The sequence below is a fragment of the Haliaeetus leucocephalus genome, unplaced genomic scaffold (genome assembly GCF_000737465.1).
Source record: "Haliaeetus leucocephalus isolate CR32 unplaced genomic scaffold, Haliaeetus_leucocephalus-4.0 Scaffold626, whole genome shotgun sequence".
In the NCBI taxonomy this organism is placed as follows: Eukaryota; Metazoa; Chordata; class Aves; order Accipitriformes; family Accipitridae; genus Haliaeetus; species Haliaeetus leucocephalus.
The window spans coordinates 680,732-696,958 of record NW_010973062.1 but is presented as its reverse complement, the minus strand read 5'-3'; the positions used below and the strand labels follow the sequence as shown (position 1 = coordinate 696,958).

At 36.8% G+C, this 16,227-nt stretch overlaps 1 protein-coding gene across 1 annotated transcript in view; it reads left to right on the top strand.

Moving 5' to 3' along the window:
- Positions 1–16,227, top strand: part of UGGT2 (UDP-glucose glycoprotein glucosyltransferase 2) — an 87,499-nt gene that overhangs the window by 37,493 nt on the left and 33,779 nt on the right. Inside the window, exons 14-21 of the mRNA XM_010578332.1 lie at positions 2,048–2,133; positions 6,284–6,419; positions 7,975–8,106; positions 9,563–9,727; positions 10,167–10,290; positions 10,372–10,470; positions 12,348–12,442; positions 15,082–15,288. Of these exons, the coding sequence (XP_010576634.1) occupies positions 2,048–2,133; positions 6,284–6,419; positions 7,975–8,106; positions 9,563–9,727; positions 10,167–10,290; positions 10,372–10,470; positions 12,348–12,442; positions 15,082–15,288 (1,044 nt within the window). The remainder of the gene's footprint in view (positions 1–2,047; positions 2,134–6,283; positions 6,420–7,974; positions 8,107–9,562; positions 9,728–10,166; positions 10,291–10,371; positions 10,471–12,347; positions 12,443–15,081; positions 15,289–16,227) is intronic.

The following is a 16,227-nucleotide window of genomic DNA, read 5'->3' as shown; positions in this document are numbered from 1 at the left end:
TCAACTAGGTCGGGTTCCTCAGAGTTCTGTCCAACCTGGCCTTGAATGTTTCCAGGGATGGGGCATCCACAACTTCTCTGGGCAGCCTGTTCCCCTGTGACACTTGTGGTGTCTCACCACCCTCACTTCTTCATATCCAGTGTAAATCTACCATCTTTTAGTTTAAAACTGTTACCCCTTGTTCTGTCACTACAGTGTCACTACTACTACTCCATCTTTCTTATAAGCCCCCTTTTAAGTATGGAAAGGCTGTATAAGGTCTCCTTGGAGCTCTCTCTTCTCCAGGCTGAACAACCCCAACTCTCTCAGCCTGTCCTCACAGCAGAGGTGTTCCAGCCCTCTGATCATTTTTATGCCCTTCCTCTGGACTCGCTCCAACAGGTCCATGTCTCTCCCATACTGAGGACCCCAGAGCTGGACACAGTACTGCAGGTGGGGTCTCGCCAGAGCGGAGTAGAGGGGCAGAATCCCCTCCCTCGACCTGCTGGCCACGCTGCTTTTGATGCAGCCCAGGATACGGTTGGCTTTCTGGGCTGCGAGCACACACTGCCGGCTCATGTCCAGCTTTTCATCCACCAGTACCCCCAAGTCCTTCTCTGCAGGGCTGCTCTCAATCTCCTCATCCCCAATCCTGTATAGATACTGGAGGCTGCTCAAACCCAGGTGCAGGACCTCACACTTGGCCTTGTTGAACCTCATGAGATTCACGTAGGCCCACTTCTGAAACTTGTCCAGGTCCCTCTGGATGGCATCCTGTCCCTCAGATGTGTCAACTGCACCACTCAGCTTGGTGTCATCTGCAAACTTGCTGAGGGTGCACTTGATCCCACTGTCTATGTCATTGATGAAGATATTAAACAATACTGGTCCCAATACGGACCCCTGAGGGACACAACTTGTCACTGATCTCCATCCAGACATTGAGCCGTTGACCTGCTGCATCACTGAGCTATCTGCATGTGACCTTCCCACCAATTCCTTATTCACCAGGTAGTCCATCCATCAAATCTCTCTCTCTCTCCAATTTGGAGAGAAGGATGTTTTGGGGGACCATGTCAAAGGCCTTACAGAAGTCCAGATAGATGACATCCGTAGCTCTTCCCTTGTCCGCTGATGTAGTCACTCCAAGTGACATGAAGTTCAGTATATAAAAAGACAACCAAAATACAAGCAATATGTAATAAAAAAATGTATGTTTATAATGAAGCGTAAGATGTGTGCAATATGAAGTAGATTGCATTATGTATTCAAGGTTAAATATTGGCATGGATGTATATAACAGCTATATTATAGAAATCTACAACATATCATTTAACTATAATTTGAGGGGGAGGGAGTGTTCAAAATTTTTAAAATTATTCTGCTGCATTTCAGCTACTCTAGCAAAATTATCATAAATTCTAAGGGGAGTTGCAGTGCAAAGCTGAATAAATAAGGTACCAATGTCATAATTAAATCTGCATAAGTACAGTCTACCTATGCAGACAGATCCCAGTTTTAGATTCCGTGAATGCCTGAAAGATCAGATTTTACCCTTCAAGCTACAATACGTGAAAGAGTGAAGCCAAAGATATGTGAGACAGGAAGGAAGAATTCTTTCCCAATGCTCCATTTTTTAATTAAAGTTTTAAGTCAATATATTCTGTTTATTTATTTTAGTTTGGTTTTCATAACAGAAGAGACTTAGTTGAAAGAAGTGATAGAAAAATCACCATTAGATCCTCTTTAATTAAATATCAAGTTCATTAATAAAAACAAAGTATTGGCACAGAGTCTTTCAAAGGACAGTAGTGATATCACTTGGTTTGAAGTTTAATAAATGGTTAAATCCTGTTTTCAGTATTTGGTCCAAATTCATTAATTCTGAAGTTACTTTCATTTATACTCTTAATGTTTTCTTACAATGAATGCTCTAGGAAATTGAAAACAGTTGGGGTGCACAGCTCCTTTGGAAATTTCTGTAGTTATCTTAGATTTTATGTCTGAAAAAAATAAAAACAGACATCAAGAATAAATATTGGCTGTACAATATGTTGTCTCTTCTTAGGTACTTTTTGTTGATCCTGTCCAAGAAGACACAGGTGATTATATGAAACTGGCAGAATTATTCTATCATCATAATGTACCACTTAGGTAAGGAAAACTGAAAGTCTTGAAGAAAAGTCTTAAAAGAAGGTTGCTTTCCTTTTTTCTTCCTCATCTTCTATTCTGCTTGGCAAAGATGTGAATTTAAATGAAGTCCAATGCAACAACATTCTAATAAGACACATTGGTTACCCACTTGTGTTAAGCTTACTCAGGTATTAAGTATTCTTAAACAAATAGGTTGCAAGGTATAATGTACCTGAGTGTGTGGAAAATGAACTGCAAAAGTCTGATAAAAAATTATCTTGTCAAATAGTCCTACTGGATGCCCATGTGAAGTTGTATTCTAAGCAAAATATTCTGTAAGTAAAACATGACTGGAAGGCATTTTTGAATTTAGTTATTTCAATTGAGGCTGTTTTACCTAATTTTGTTTTTATGTCAGTACTTAAAGTCCAAAGCGAGATTATCCTCACCAGCTTCTGAATTTCTAAAAATTAGTTGTCTAAGTCTGAACTAGTCATCATTTAAGAGAAAGAGACACTTCTGAGGAAGAATCTGGTTCATCTGAGATGCCTATTTTAAGAAAAAATGAATTGCTCTCAGAGTGCATGTTTATTTCCACAGCTTATAAAAGGAGAAGGGTGTCCAAACTAGATCCAAGCTTCAGCAGATAAATTCCATGGTAAATATTTAAAATCTTCCTGTGAAATGGCTTTTTGTTTCCTCCATAAATTACAGGGGTTTAATTTTCATTTAAAATTTTACTAGTTCTTATCATTGTTTTGTTTTTCTTTGTTTTTATCATTCAATGACAAAAATGTAATGGAGGACAGATCTTGGTTGTCTGTGCATTTTGCCACTGTTGTCACTACCTGGGAGGCAATACTGCTTGAGTCCTTGAGAATACAGTCTAGAACCTAATTTGTCATTTCTGATACATAACAGCAAAAGTGCAGCCAAACTGGGTCAGACAAAAGGCCCATTTAGGTCAGTCTGTCTGCAACAAGCCAGAAGGAGCTGCCTAGGTATGATAAAAAGAACAGGGTGACCAGATACTTTTGAGTATTTTCCTGGCCTTTGCCAGGTTGATTCGATTGATTTGGAGATCAAACAATTCCAGACCCAGATATATTTTCTAAATATTTAGCAACACTCAATGGGTTTCTCTTCCATAAACTTTTCTGTTTTCCCCTTGAATTCATGTAGAGTTTTGGCGCCCACAGTATCCTTTTCCAGGTGTTTTCACAGTTGAACTATGTGGTGTATGAAGAACTGCTTTGTTTGTTTTGAGCCAGACTTTCAATAGCTTCATTTACTGTCTCTGTAGCTCTTATAACTGGGAAAGAGACTAAGCAGTCTCCCCCACTCTCTAGATGCCAGTCATGATTTTATAAAGCTCTGCCATATTCGACTGCAGTAATTTCTTTCCCTAGGTTACTAGTTATTCCTTGCCTGGAAGCTGTTCCAAAGCTTGTTTTATTTTCAGAGTTGTCCTTCTCTGAACTTTCTTAGTTTTAATATAACTTCTCTGAGATGAGGGCAACAGCCACGTACACAGTATTCAAGATGTGGACAAGCCATGGGGTCTATACTGTCGTATAGTATTTTGCTTTGCTGACTGTTCCTACAGCACCCCAATGACACAAGACTTTATGAAAAGTTATTTACAATAATGAGAGATGTAAAAAATGGGAAAAGCAATTAATTGTAGAACATGGTGCATCTTTGTGCATTAATTATTATTTATATCTTTTTAGAAAACTTGCTGTATTTCTTACTTCCCTCTGTCCTTTGATCTGATGCACACCTGTTTGTCCTGAACGTCTGTCTAAACAGTTTTATACTGATATGGCAGATTTCATTTTAATAGTTTTAAAATATCTAATGTGAAGTGCCTATCCAAATGAAAAGCTGATTTCCTAAATCAACTCCTTGAGTTATCGCTTGTAAATATGAAGGTCTTCTGGAACATGGGCTCAGCATTGCAGATTGTCATGTTGTTGTAGTAGCTCTCATGTATCATGAGATCAGTAGGTCTCTCATCTTCTTGTAGCAGCTATGATGGAGCTGTACGCTTTGTGGAAATATTTGCAAGTTGCACAGTGTTTTGTATAGCAGAAGCCAGCTTTGAGTGTCTGTGGTACTCGTTTAGAAAGACTATAATTCCCTTGTTCTGTTTTACAATTCACCTCTTTTTGATAGTTGGCATAGTTTTCGATCTTTGAACCAACTGCTGCATATAGAACATTATCCAGTGCTGTCATATGTGTAGTCAGGAATAGACAGCAGTTTATATAGCTGTATTTCATAGATGGCTGTGATTGTGTAGGCCAGTTACCACATTATTAAGAGGTTTTGTTTGTAGTTTGGCAGCTGGAGACAATCCTACCTGTAGGTTTGCCAAAAAGTAAGTGTAGAGGAGAACAAAGTTGAACAGCTGCTTCGGTAGGGATTTTTCACGGAGCAGCTTTTTTGTGCACTGTTGGGTTTGTCTTGGGAGAAGTGACAGCTAATGGTAGAGGATTTTGCTGCAGACCTAGTGTGGATAGCATTAGCTGCTGATGTTCAGGATGATTCAAGGATGTGTTCTGGAAAACTATGTGAAGTTGATCCCTGAACTGCTGCAACAGCAATGTATTCACATAAAATCTCCATTTCTGATTCATAAAAATATCTGGGTTTGGCCATCTTATTCCCATTCCTCTCTCCCATTATACAAGCAGGTTTCATGTTGAGGTGCAGGGGGTGGCGGGGAGGGCATCTATTCTTCTAGGAAAATCTATTGTTACCAGACAGTGAAAGGCTTGGAAATCCTTAGAAGGGTTCTGACGGCTTTGCACGCACAAAATTCCAGGTGTCTGGCAGAATCTGCCTTCCTAGTCTTCACCTCTTAATGCAGGCAGCTGTGTTCATGAATAGGCATATATTTCTCCTCTTGGGAATCTGTATGTTCTAGTTACAGATCTACACATGCTCTGTCACTTCACTCAACAGAAGGATCTTTCTTGTCCTTTTCCTGTACCAGCTAAGATGTGGAACTGACTGTAATGATCAGAAGTTCTTTCCAGTAGTGTAGTAGAGACCAGAAGGATCCTTATGTGTTCTCAGCAGGGAATATAACTTCAAATATCTTCAGTTTTAACTCTCCTGGGTCTTCAATCTGTGAAGGACTTTATGCTTTAGTTGTTGTGCCACTATTTGCAGTCTGTTTGACCAGATTGTCTCGTTGCTCAAAGCCTTTGTTCCCTGAAGAAACAGGATCTTCACATTATTATCTTGGACTTCTGGGTTTCTGGAGCATGTGCCAAACCTTTCGGTGACATCTTCATGAGTTATGTGTGGAAATGATGATGCTCAATTTAATCAAAATGTTTTGCAGAGACAAACAACTGGCTCTTAGGTTTGAATTTCCCCTGTTATGGTAGAACACCAAATCTCTGTTACACTTTATGCTGTAAAGATAGTATGGCCTGGTCAATGCAGGTTGTTTTTCTTGAAGACGGTGTCAAAATACCACCTCCGCTAGGAGTTTTCTGGACCTTTTTGCATCTCAAGCCTCATATTTCTAGGGCTTTTTTCATTTACTGGAAATGTTGGTAATTGTAGTAGGTGTGTTAAAATTGGCGTGAATGGAAAATGAATGGCAGTGTGAGGGTGGGGAAGCCCCAGAAGGTAAAAAAGGCAAGAGAAGGGCTAGTAAGAATGGCATGTATTGATGACAGGACATCCAGACCCCAGCCTGTCTACGTGGAGCTACTCAAGACACACATTTCAGGAAAAATAAAACACACAATGCCCAGACTAAAACAAAGACTTAAGCTGTTAAGAGATGATGGCAGGAATGTAAAGAATGTCATAACCTTCAGACAGGTAAGGACGGAAAGGACTGTAAGTAAATCCTAATGACTCAGAGAAATTTTAATTACTGTCAGCTTTGAATGGGAGAAAAGGCATATCCAAAATCAGTACATAGTTGGTAACCTAAGCATAATCTAGGAGATCTGATGAAGACTGCATAGCTGGTATCCTCAGTGTCACCATACGCAGTCATGGCAACACCACCTTGGTACAGGTGTTTTCATCCCTACCTGCTGGACAGATTACTTGAACACAAACATCTTGTTCATTAGGTATTAGAATGTCTGTGAAACTAGTACTCTTTTAAAATGTATGATCTCTTTTTGTTTGTTTACAGAATTGGATTTGTTTTCATTTTAAGTACAAAAGAAGAAATTGATGGAAATGAAGATGCTGGAATAGCTCTTTGGAGAACTTTTAATTACATTGCAGAGGAATCTGACACCTCTCAAGCCTTTACCTCGATAATTAATGTTAGTTCTTTCACAAGAAATCACTTTTTTTTTTCTTACTTATTACTTTTCTGTGTAGTTAGGATTTTGCTCCCTTGTGACAACGTGATACATTTGCATTTACTTTACATGGAAGTAAAGTATTAAAACATGAATAGCATTAATATGCTATAGAATGATTTGCAGAAATACTTTCCTGCTCCAGAAACCAGCTTGCTCTTGTCATTTTACCTATCTACAGGCTTTCTTCAAGAATGTGAAAAGGTAGATGCATGCCTTGCAGCTTTTAGTATTTTCTTGTGAAAAATGATTCTGTATTATTTGTGTTAATATGATGTGCCTGTCTTTGTGTTCTGTATCTCTTGGAGTACAGGCATTTTAATATCACTTTGGCAATCCTATTAGCTTTGAAAAACCCTTGGTTGTTCTCTAGTGTAGAAAGTGAAACAGAGTAAGAAGTTCCTTTTTGGTCATGCTTGAGCTGTTCATGGGTGTAGAAAACAGAAATATTCCAGGCTTGCATTTAGTGAATGAGACAGGTTTTCAGTGTAAGACAATGCAGGTTCATGTAAAGACAGGAATTTCAGAGATGAATGGAGGGAAATAAAGTGAGCAGTCCATGTGAAGACTCTGCAGGCAAAATTATATCAGAGAATATGGTATTTATGCATAATGTTTTTTTTCTTACTTTTGTTTTCTGTTATTCTGTTCAGTGCCTAGAAACTAATGTCATGGACAAACTCAGAGAGCTTAAGATGAAAGGAATTGAAGAAACTAGGAGTGCCTTGGAAGAGAGATAGAAATCCACAAGTGTTAGGAGCTGACACACATGCGTGGCTATTATCCATGACCAGATCACAAAATATCAATTTATAGTGTGTTTTTTAAAATGTTGTGTCCTCTCTTTACTTTGTTTCATCATATAAAAAGGAGGAGATGATAAATATAATTAGAAGATACTAAAAATAGAATCAATAAAATACAGGTTTGAGATATTCAGAGCTATGGAGGGAAATGTATTGTTCCTTGTTTGAAAAGGAATGGATTGAATAATTTTCCCTTCAAATTTCTTTTGTATGTTTGATGAAAGAAATCAAATCTTAGCTATGAAATAAAATAGCATTGATAAAGAAGAATTATCCCTGTAGGAAAAAGTATCACTGACTAATTCAGGCTTGGATTCATCCCATATAGATTCAGGTAACTACCCATGGTTCAGTAGTTTGTGGTAAAAATTTAGATTCCTTGTCTATTCGGTGGAGAGAAATAACCTTTCACATTCAGGTCATGTAAGTGTATTTCCTTTGCCACTTCAGATTTAGACTAAAGGTATAATAATAGATTAATCAGAACAGTCCTCTGATGAAAAATTGTGCATATGTGCAATGGTGATAATTACTAAAGAATATAAAAGCTGCAATATAGCAATAAAAGCAATATAAAAGTATACGGATATAAAATTTACTGGAGGACTATAAAAAGATATTTACTTTCATTGTTTATTTACTTTTAATAATTTTAATAAATTATTATTGACAATTCACTACATTTTTTTCTTTCTTTCTAATTTTTACAGATGTACCATGAAGTGAAAGATGGAAATGTTCTAACAGTAAATCATGTGAAAGATGTTCTTAGAAGCGAATACCCACACGCTGATGTTCAGAGTATACTAGATGTTCATTCTGAATACGATGAAGGGAGGAAGGTATGTTGAGAGCAAAGTGGTAAGAAATACTGCAGTACACAATTTATTGCATTTGCTAAGCTGAAAGATTGCTAAATGTTAAAGCAAGTAAATACAGTATCTTTGAGTGAAATTTTTCTTTAGCTACCATTCAGTCACTAGTGGAAATGCTGAAAGGGTTCCTGCATCGCTACTCTCACTATTAAAATTTACTATTGCCTGCTGCGTTCAGGAGCACAAGTTTTTTTTCTAGTAAGCATGTCAAGGGGTCTCTCACACTGCAGAAATTGTTTTCCTGTGTCTTCTGGGTGAGGAGCTCAAGCCTGTCTTCTGGGCGAATCATTGTTTCCTTTAATTGTGCTTTCTGGTTATAATTTTCTTTGGGAAAGACAGCTATGGATTTTGATTTAAAGGCTATAGAGAAGACATATTTTTATCTATAATTCATTATGTAGATAATTTTCTCCTAAAATATATATAAAAATACTGTTTTCCTTCATGTGTCCTCAGCCATGCTATCTATACAATCTTGTGTTTCTGACACATGCCATCCATTTTATTTATTTCCTTTTAAAATCTGTTGTATAACATATGTTATGTTCCTTTAAAAAGGTGCATCTGGGCAACCAGAAAAAAAAGGTGCTCTTAGCCTTGCGCTGCTTGTTCCCCACTGAGTTGCATGGAGGATTCGTATAGAAGGGCAGTTTGAATTTGCCCTGGAAACAGCTGGATACGCTTAGGGGAGGAAAGCTTCCCACAGAGAGTATTAAAGGAAGAAAAATAGACAGAGAGCCACCAGAAGGAAGCCCCCTGTACAAGCAGGGACAATGAAACTGTGATGAAGATCAGGGAGGAGACAGTGGGATGACAGAAAGTTGGGCACAGAGATATTGCCATAGAGTTTGTAACCATCCAGAAAGTGACACTGAAAGAAAACATGAAAGGATGCAGAATAGAAAGGGGGAATGAATTACAACACATTTTTATTTCTGTTTGTCTCATGGAATTTTCTCTGAGGAAAAATTAGCTTGTTCTGCTTTCTTATCAAATAAGGCTTGGCTTCTGAACATAGAAGCCTTCTGAGGTTTATTTGGGGTGCTTTCTTTGGGGAAAAGGTCTAGGTCGATCCACCTGAAACTATGAATGTCTTAAGGTCCTTCTCCAATGTTATTTACTTAATATTTTTTTGCTAAGATTGTTAAGCAAAATAAAGTGATATTTCCCAGCAAGATGACAGCAAAAGTTTAAAATACCATGTATAGATCTATAATTTCTTTTGTCATTCTATTTGAGAAATGAGTCCCATGTGTCCTGTTTGGTTTCCAAACATTTCCCGTTTTGTCCTTGCTACTCATGAGAAGGCGTGACAGTGAATAGAGCTTGGAGATTAGAGTTCATTGTCTCTTGATATTAGTTTCATTTTTTGCTACAGTCAGCCACAGTCTATTTAATTCTGTGATGTTTTTGATATGATCAGGCAGGAGCAACCTTTTATAAAAAGACTGGCCTGGGTCCATTGCCTCAAGCTCTGTTTAATGGCATGCCCTTTAACAGAGAAGAGATGGATGCTGCAGAGTTAGAGACAGTTATTCTTCAGAGGATTATTGATGCCACCGGGTTCTTCCAGAGGGCAGTGTTCATGGTATGTTTAACATTTCTGAATGAATGCAAGATGAAATATTTCGCACTGAATTGAGTCATGTTTATATATTAAATTTTTTATAACGAGATGGCTTGAAATGAATAATATCACAACTAAAATTACATTAATTTGTGGTCATGATTTTGAAACAGTATATTTAGATTATACAAGATTGAAGGATCGACTAAGCATATAGTAATTATGTGGAATTTTTCAACCAGAAACTGAGAATGTACTGCAGTTGTTCATTGAAAAAATGTGTATCTGATATTTTGAAATACTCTCTGTGTGATATTTATACATTTTTGACTTGACATTGTCCATAACTTGATGTATATAGAAGCTTTAAGCTCAGTTGAAAGATTGTACAAATACTTGGTCTTTGTTTGTCTTGAAACTGTAAAAGTACAGATTTAATTTTTTTCTCTTACTACTACAGGGTTTGTTAAATGATCATATAAATGCAATGGATTTTCTTATGGATCAGCACAATGTAGTTTCCCGTATAAACCCCACTATTCTTGGTGCAGAAAGAAGATACATACATTTCAGATCCACAACTGGTAACTACTTTTCTCAGATTGGCTGTTGTTATGATTTTCCTTTTTTTAGAGTTGTAACATGTTGTGTTTTACATTTTGCAGTTCCATTTGATGTGGAAGACTTCTCTACTTTCTCCTTTTTGGACTCACAAGATAAAAGTGCTGTAATTTCAGACAACATGAAGTATTTAACAAAAAAGGGTATATTCATTTTCTGTATGAGTTTTATATATATATATATATATATATATATATTACAGATTGTTGAAATTTGCCAGTAAATTATTCCAAGTAAGTAAGTATCCCAAGGATCCCATGTAAATAAATAAATTTCCCAATATCCCAGCATCTTCTTTCAGGAGCCAGATCATATCCTAATATTATATACATAAATTATAGTTAACAGGATAGTTATTTTAGATTTTGTAGTTTTGAAATTGGATGGATGTCATGGTTAGATATTTTTTGTTTTACAGACATGAAGTTAAAAAGCTTTGCAAGACTTCTGCAGCTTTGAAAACAGGCTCAGTTTTCATACTAATATGGTTTTACTTGAGGATATTAAAGAGAGTATATTCAGTTTTCAAGTGACTCTTAGTTCAGCATTATCAAGTGAAGAAAGTATAGTCTTTGTAATATATATATATATATCAAAATTAGCCATTTCTGCAATTTAAGGAATAATTGATTTTATTTCTTTTTTATTAGCATTCAGTATCTTTAATTTTCCTCTAGTTAGATTGTTTTAATTTTGATATTTGAAGCTTTGTCTTTCTGTAGAAAAGAATAAATATATATATGTTTTGATGGATTATCACTCATTTATACATTTTATCTTGCTAAAACTCACACTTTTTTTATACACTTAAAATATTTTTTGATGTAAAATATTCTCATTGCATATGCAAGCACTTTCCCTTGGAGTTAGAAGAAATTACAATTACAACAGTGGCAGCATAATACTGCATGGAATTTTGCAATAGTCTGTACCTTGTTAGCTTCTAGGTGTAGACAGTTAACGATTGCTCATTTACATCAGTCCATCAAGGGAAAGAAGAATCCTGTTAACAAAGTGCTACTCTTTCAGTAATGTTTATGTGGTATTAACATAGTTTTTACTTATTCGATTATCAGAAAGAAATGCCATATACTTACATTTCTTTAGAATAAAATTATTTGACTCTCTTTGATTCTCTGTCTCCAATCACAGGGACATCCCAGCTAGTTGTCAAATGATGGCTGGCTTTCAATCTGTAGGCTCATTTCTAAGATTCAGATCTCCTGTGTAAAACCCATAACCTTTAAGCTGGAATCTACATTTCAAATCTCTGTCCCCAGTGCGTTTCTCTAGACTGCAGCAACGCTTAATAATAACCTCCTCCTAGAATCTCACCAGAACCTTGCAAAATTCCCATCTACATGTATTACCTTTTAGGGGATATATGATAGACCTGAGTAGCCTGATATTCTTCTACAGATAATTTTGCAGAATTTTTCATGTACTGTTGCCCTTCTATGAAGAATAAAGAACAGGAGGCTATAGACCAGAAAAAAGGGAAATTTTCTGCATATACACCTATACAGTAGTTTAATTGCTTTGGACTGTATTTGGTATATTCCTGTTTGTGTCCAGAAATGGTAAGTTTAGTCCTGCCTTTGGCTGAAGGACTCTCTCTTAGCTGCTGGGGAAAGTTGAATGGCCTAACTCATGCATTCTTGTAGCTAATTCTTTTCATTTCTGGCTATATGACTAGCCTGCCATCAAATGTTCACAAGAAATGTCTGGTAAAGCAGGTCTTGTTAATTGGAGCTAGCTTATTAGGTAGGGCCACCTTGTTTCAGTGGTACAACAATAGATTGGCTACTTTAGTGACTCTCTCATATTAACGTAAGTTACCTCCTAAGAATTTTATTTCAATTCAGAGGGCAAAAGATTCTGATGTGGCAAAGATTAGTCTTACAGTTGAAGTCAGCAAAAATACACATAAACTTCAAAATCTCAAAGAGAAATAATTCATTATTCATTACTCGTGAGAAGATCCTCCGGAATGTAAAGCGGGATTATCTTTAATTTTCAGATGAAGATGCATTATATGCTGTTACTATCTGGATTATTGCTGATTTTGATAAGCCAGCTGGGAGACAACTGCTTTCTAATGCCTTGAAACACCTGGTGAGTTTCTAGCAGTTTTTATTAAAATAATTATTATGAATATGTTGTTAACAACACTGTGCATATTCAAAAATTATACTCTTAATTAAAGGTGTAACAATATTTTTTTGTGGGTCAGGTGCAGACTTACGAGACTGTGCTTTCATTTTGCTCTACAGTCCTGCAGCACTGGCATCTTACAGGCCTATAAATGATCATTTGGTTCGTGGACTCCTGACGCAGGAGACAAACTATGACGCTGTGCATTAAAAGGGTGAATTTCTTCCTAATTACAGACCTTCTCCCATGAGGTAACCTAGCATGTTACCTTGGCCAGGGAAGTTAAGATAATGCCTGTTGGTGTGAACCATTATGCAGTGTTCTCCTGTATTGTATGGCATAGCTGTGGCCATGAAGTGACCATTTTTCCACATATTGTTTATATGCTTTTGAGATAGATTTTTTTTTTGTGTGTGTGTATTTTAATATGCTAAGAGGTTCATGCACACTTAGGAGTTTGCTTAATTTTAAGTTCTTCAGTGTTAATAATAGGATTTAAAGTATATGAGTGAATGTCACGTGAATATGAATGAGAAAAAAAACCCCTCAGTTCTGGGGAGGTTAGAAGAGTAATTAGACTGAAATTGGGAAAACATCTAGGTTTACCAGTCAGGAATGAAACAGGAACCGCTCTAAGGGAATTATAAAATTGGTATGTTGCAGGGAGTGTGTGATACCAAATGTGTCCTAAAAAGAGGCTTAAAAAAACACAAAGAAGAGTATGCAGTACAAGTCCTTGTTACAGGAATACATTTCATTTATGTGACTGATAGATCTGTGACCCAAGCTTGACAGGTGTATTCCCTCTGTAGTTTCATTCCCCGCCCCCCCCACTTCAGCAGGGAAGATATGCCATAACTCCCAACTAGGACATGAGAACTGGGCAAGTCCCCATGTGTTAGTGCAGAGAATTTAGGAAAAACATTAGAAAAAGCCGTTCTGAATAAGGTCTGTTGTATCTTCTATAAAATAGCAGTTTAATTGGTTATCTTCATTCTAATTCATAGATTTGATGTAGACGAACCTCATGTACTACTTGGTCTAGTGATTTCCGAGTTTCATGACAAAAAGACAAAAACATAGTAATTTTTTTTAAAGTCAGTTGATTTGTATGGAGATTCTCTACTCCTTTGCCGTCCCTTTTGTCTGTCGGGTCAGGGTCTAGTAGAATTTCTGATAGGTGCAGAACTGGGACAGACACCTCTTGTGCATGACTTGCCATCAGCATTGGAAGAAAAGCTTGCAAGAATCTGGGAGGGGAGGTGGCTGAAGGAAGCTCACTTTCAACTATTCCAGCTAATATATAATATTTTGAAAACTACTAACATATTTTTAATTCATTTGAAAAAAACTAGGGATGTCTTAGCTGGAAGAGGCCTCTGGAGGTCATCTAGTTCAGCCTCCCACTCAAAGTGGGATTATTGCCATCATTAGATCAGGTCAGCTGTAGGTTTGTCTGAAGGAGTCCTGAAAACCTCCAAGGAAGTGACTCCATCCCCTCCATCCCTTGACAACTTGCTCTGGTGTTGCGCTGCCTTCCTAGAGTAGTTTTTCCTGCCAGGCCAAAATTTGTGACCGTTACCCTTTGTTATACTCTTTGCCGCTACCAAGAAGAGTTTGGCCCTGTCATGTTTTTCACTCCCCCTTCAATAGTTGTGGTTGCTCTTAGGGTTCTCTGTAGGCTCCTCTTTGCCAGATTGAGCAAGCCCTGCTTCTTCAGTGCCTCCTCGTTGGCCTCTGACCATCTTGGTAGCCCTTTGCTGAAGCCTGTCCAGCATCTCAACATCCTTACCGCACCGGGGAGACCAAAACCAGGCACAGCAGTCCAAGTGCAACCTCACAAGTACCGAGAAGAATAAGAACTTCCCTTGACTGGGTTGCCATGGAATCTCCTAATGTCTTCTTTCCAGCAAGAGCACACTTCTCAGGAACAGTTTAAAGCACGCATTTTCAAGCTTTTCAAATAAGTGTTTTAACAAAACATTTCTCAAGGGCTGCAATTTAAAGTTTGCTGTTTAAATATGTTGAATACCAGTGATTTCATTCCTTATTTTTCTATTCTCTACTGCAATAGAGTCCATTTACCTTTTCTTCGGTTAGTGATGCTATTTGATCCTGCCTTAGAATCATCACTCTCTCTAGTAAAATTTAAGTGGCATCACTGATTTTAGCAAGTGAGACTTTCCTGCTGATTAAGATTAACGTGATAAGTGGATAATTTTTCTTGTATTTATTTTATGCTTAGTTTGATGGTTTTTGAAAAATAGAAATACATCTACAAAGCCAGTTCTGAAGTCTGTAAATGAACACTTGTGTATGTCTTTTGTTAAAAATATACTTCTGCAGAATGCTCAAAGGCAATTGTTCTATTAAAAAAAAAATCTATTTAAAATATGTATTACAGAATAGGTAAATCCTTGCTAATAACATTTTTACTCCTAGTTGAAGTTCTGGATTAGGTATTGATGTTCTAAAGACAAATAGCTGCGAAAAATTAAATACTTAAGGGCATTTCAGAAGAGTTATAATAGGTATGAATACATGAGGTAACAGCAGATGGAACCGTAAAATTGTGTATTATTCTGTATTTTTCTTTGCAGAAAACAAGCAGTCATATACGTGTTGGGATTTTGAACAATCCTTCATCAAAAATAAATGAAGATAACACAGCCATTGCAAGAGGAATTTTGACCGCTTTTCTAACCCAAAACAGCAGCAACTTAAAAAGTTTCCTAAGTAAACTCAGTAAGGAAGAGACAGCAAAATCCCTTGCTGCTGGAACTAAAATTGCTAAGTTCCTCATCCCAGTGAGTGCAAACTAAATTAGACTACCTTTTCATTTTACATATATTTTATTGGTGTTGAGAGTAACAGTGTGTGGCCAAATGATATGAAGTTTATAACCGTTATACAGTTTCTGCTCAAGCAGATTTGGATTTTTGACAACTTTTCTGTGATGGAAGAATAGAGTATTTCTTTAAAATAAGGGAAGAAAATACAAGAGTACTGCAAAAATACAGAGTATGGATACTGGATTATTGAGACAAAATACTTTAATTTTTAATTGTCAGTTGTTTTTTTTACATAGGTATCTATTAATTAAAATTACAGTATTAATATTTGTCAAGAATTAAGACTTCAGAAGTAACTTTTTTTTTTACTGTGCTGTTGTGGTTGTGAGCAGACACAGACTGAAGCTGTTGAGGTTAACGAGCATTGTATACTTCTGACCAACATTTTCTGTTGTGTTTCTATGAAAATTCATTGGTTTAAAATACAAATGTTGCTGATTTCAAAGTTCACACGTAGAGTGGAGCCGAGTTATCAAATAACAGCTGCAATCTACAGTTTTTGTTTTAGAAGGGGCTGTAAATTGTAGTACTTTTAAATAGGAAGATTTGGAAGACTAAGAGAACTCTCTGGCACCGTACTGGAAAATTAATTAGCTGGTTTGGGTCATCCTCTTATTTCATTGTCTAATAAATTTTTGAAAGACATAAAGGTAGCTAATTAAGCAGTGTATGCATGTTACTAATTTATTTTGTTATATTAATTGTGTCTGAATGAAGCTGTTTGCTTGGCCTGTACATTTCTAATGCAGAAATACCTATCAGTGGAGTTCAATATAGGAGGATAATTTTGACAGGTGAGGCACAGTGCCATTGTAAGCATGGCAAAGTTCCAGCATTTTTTTCCCACTTTGAACATAGATTTGTTATGTATCTTACGGGATGATGTTAGTTTCC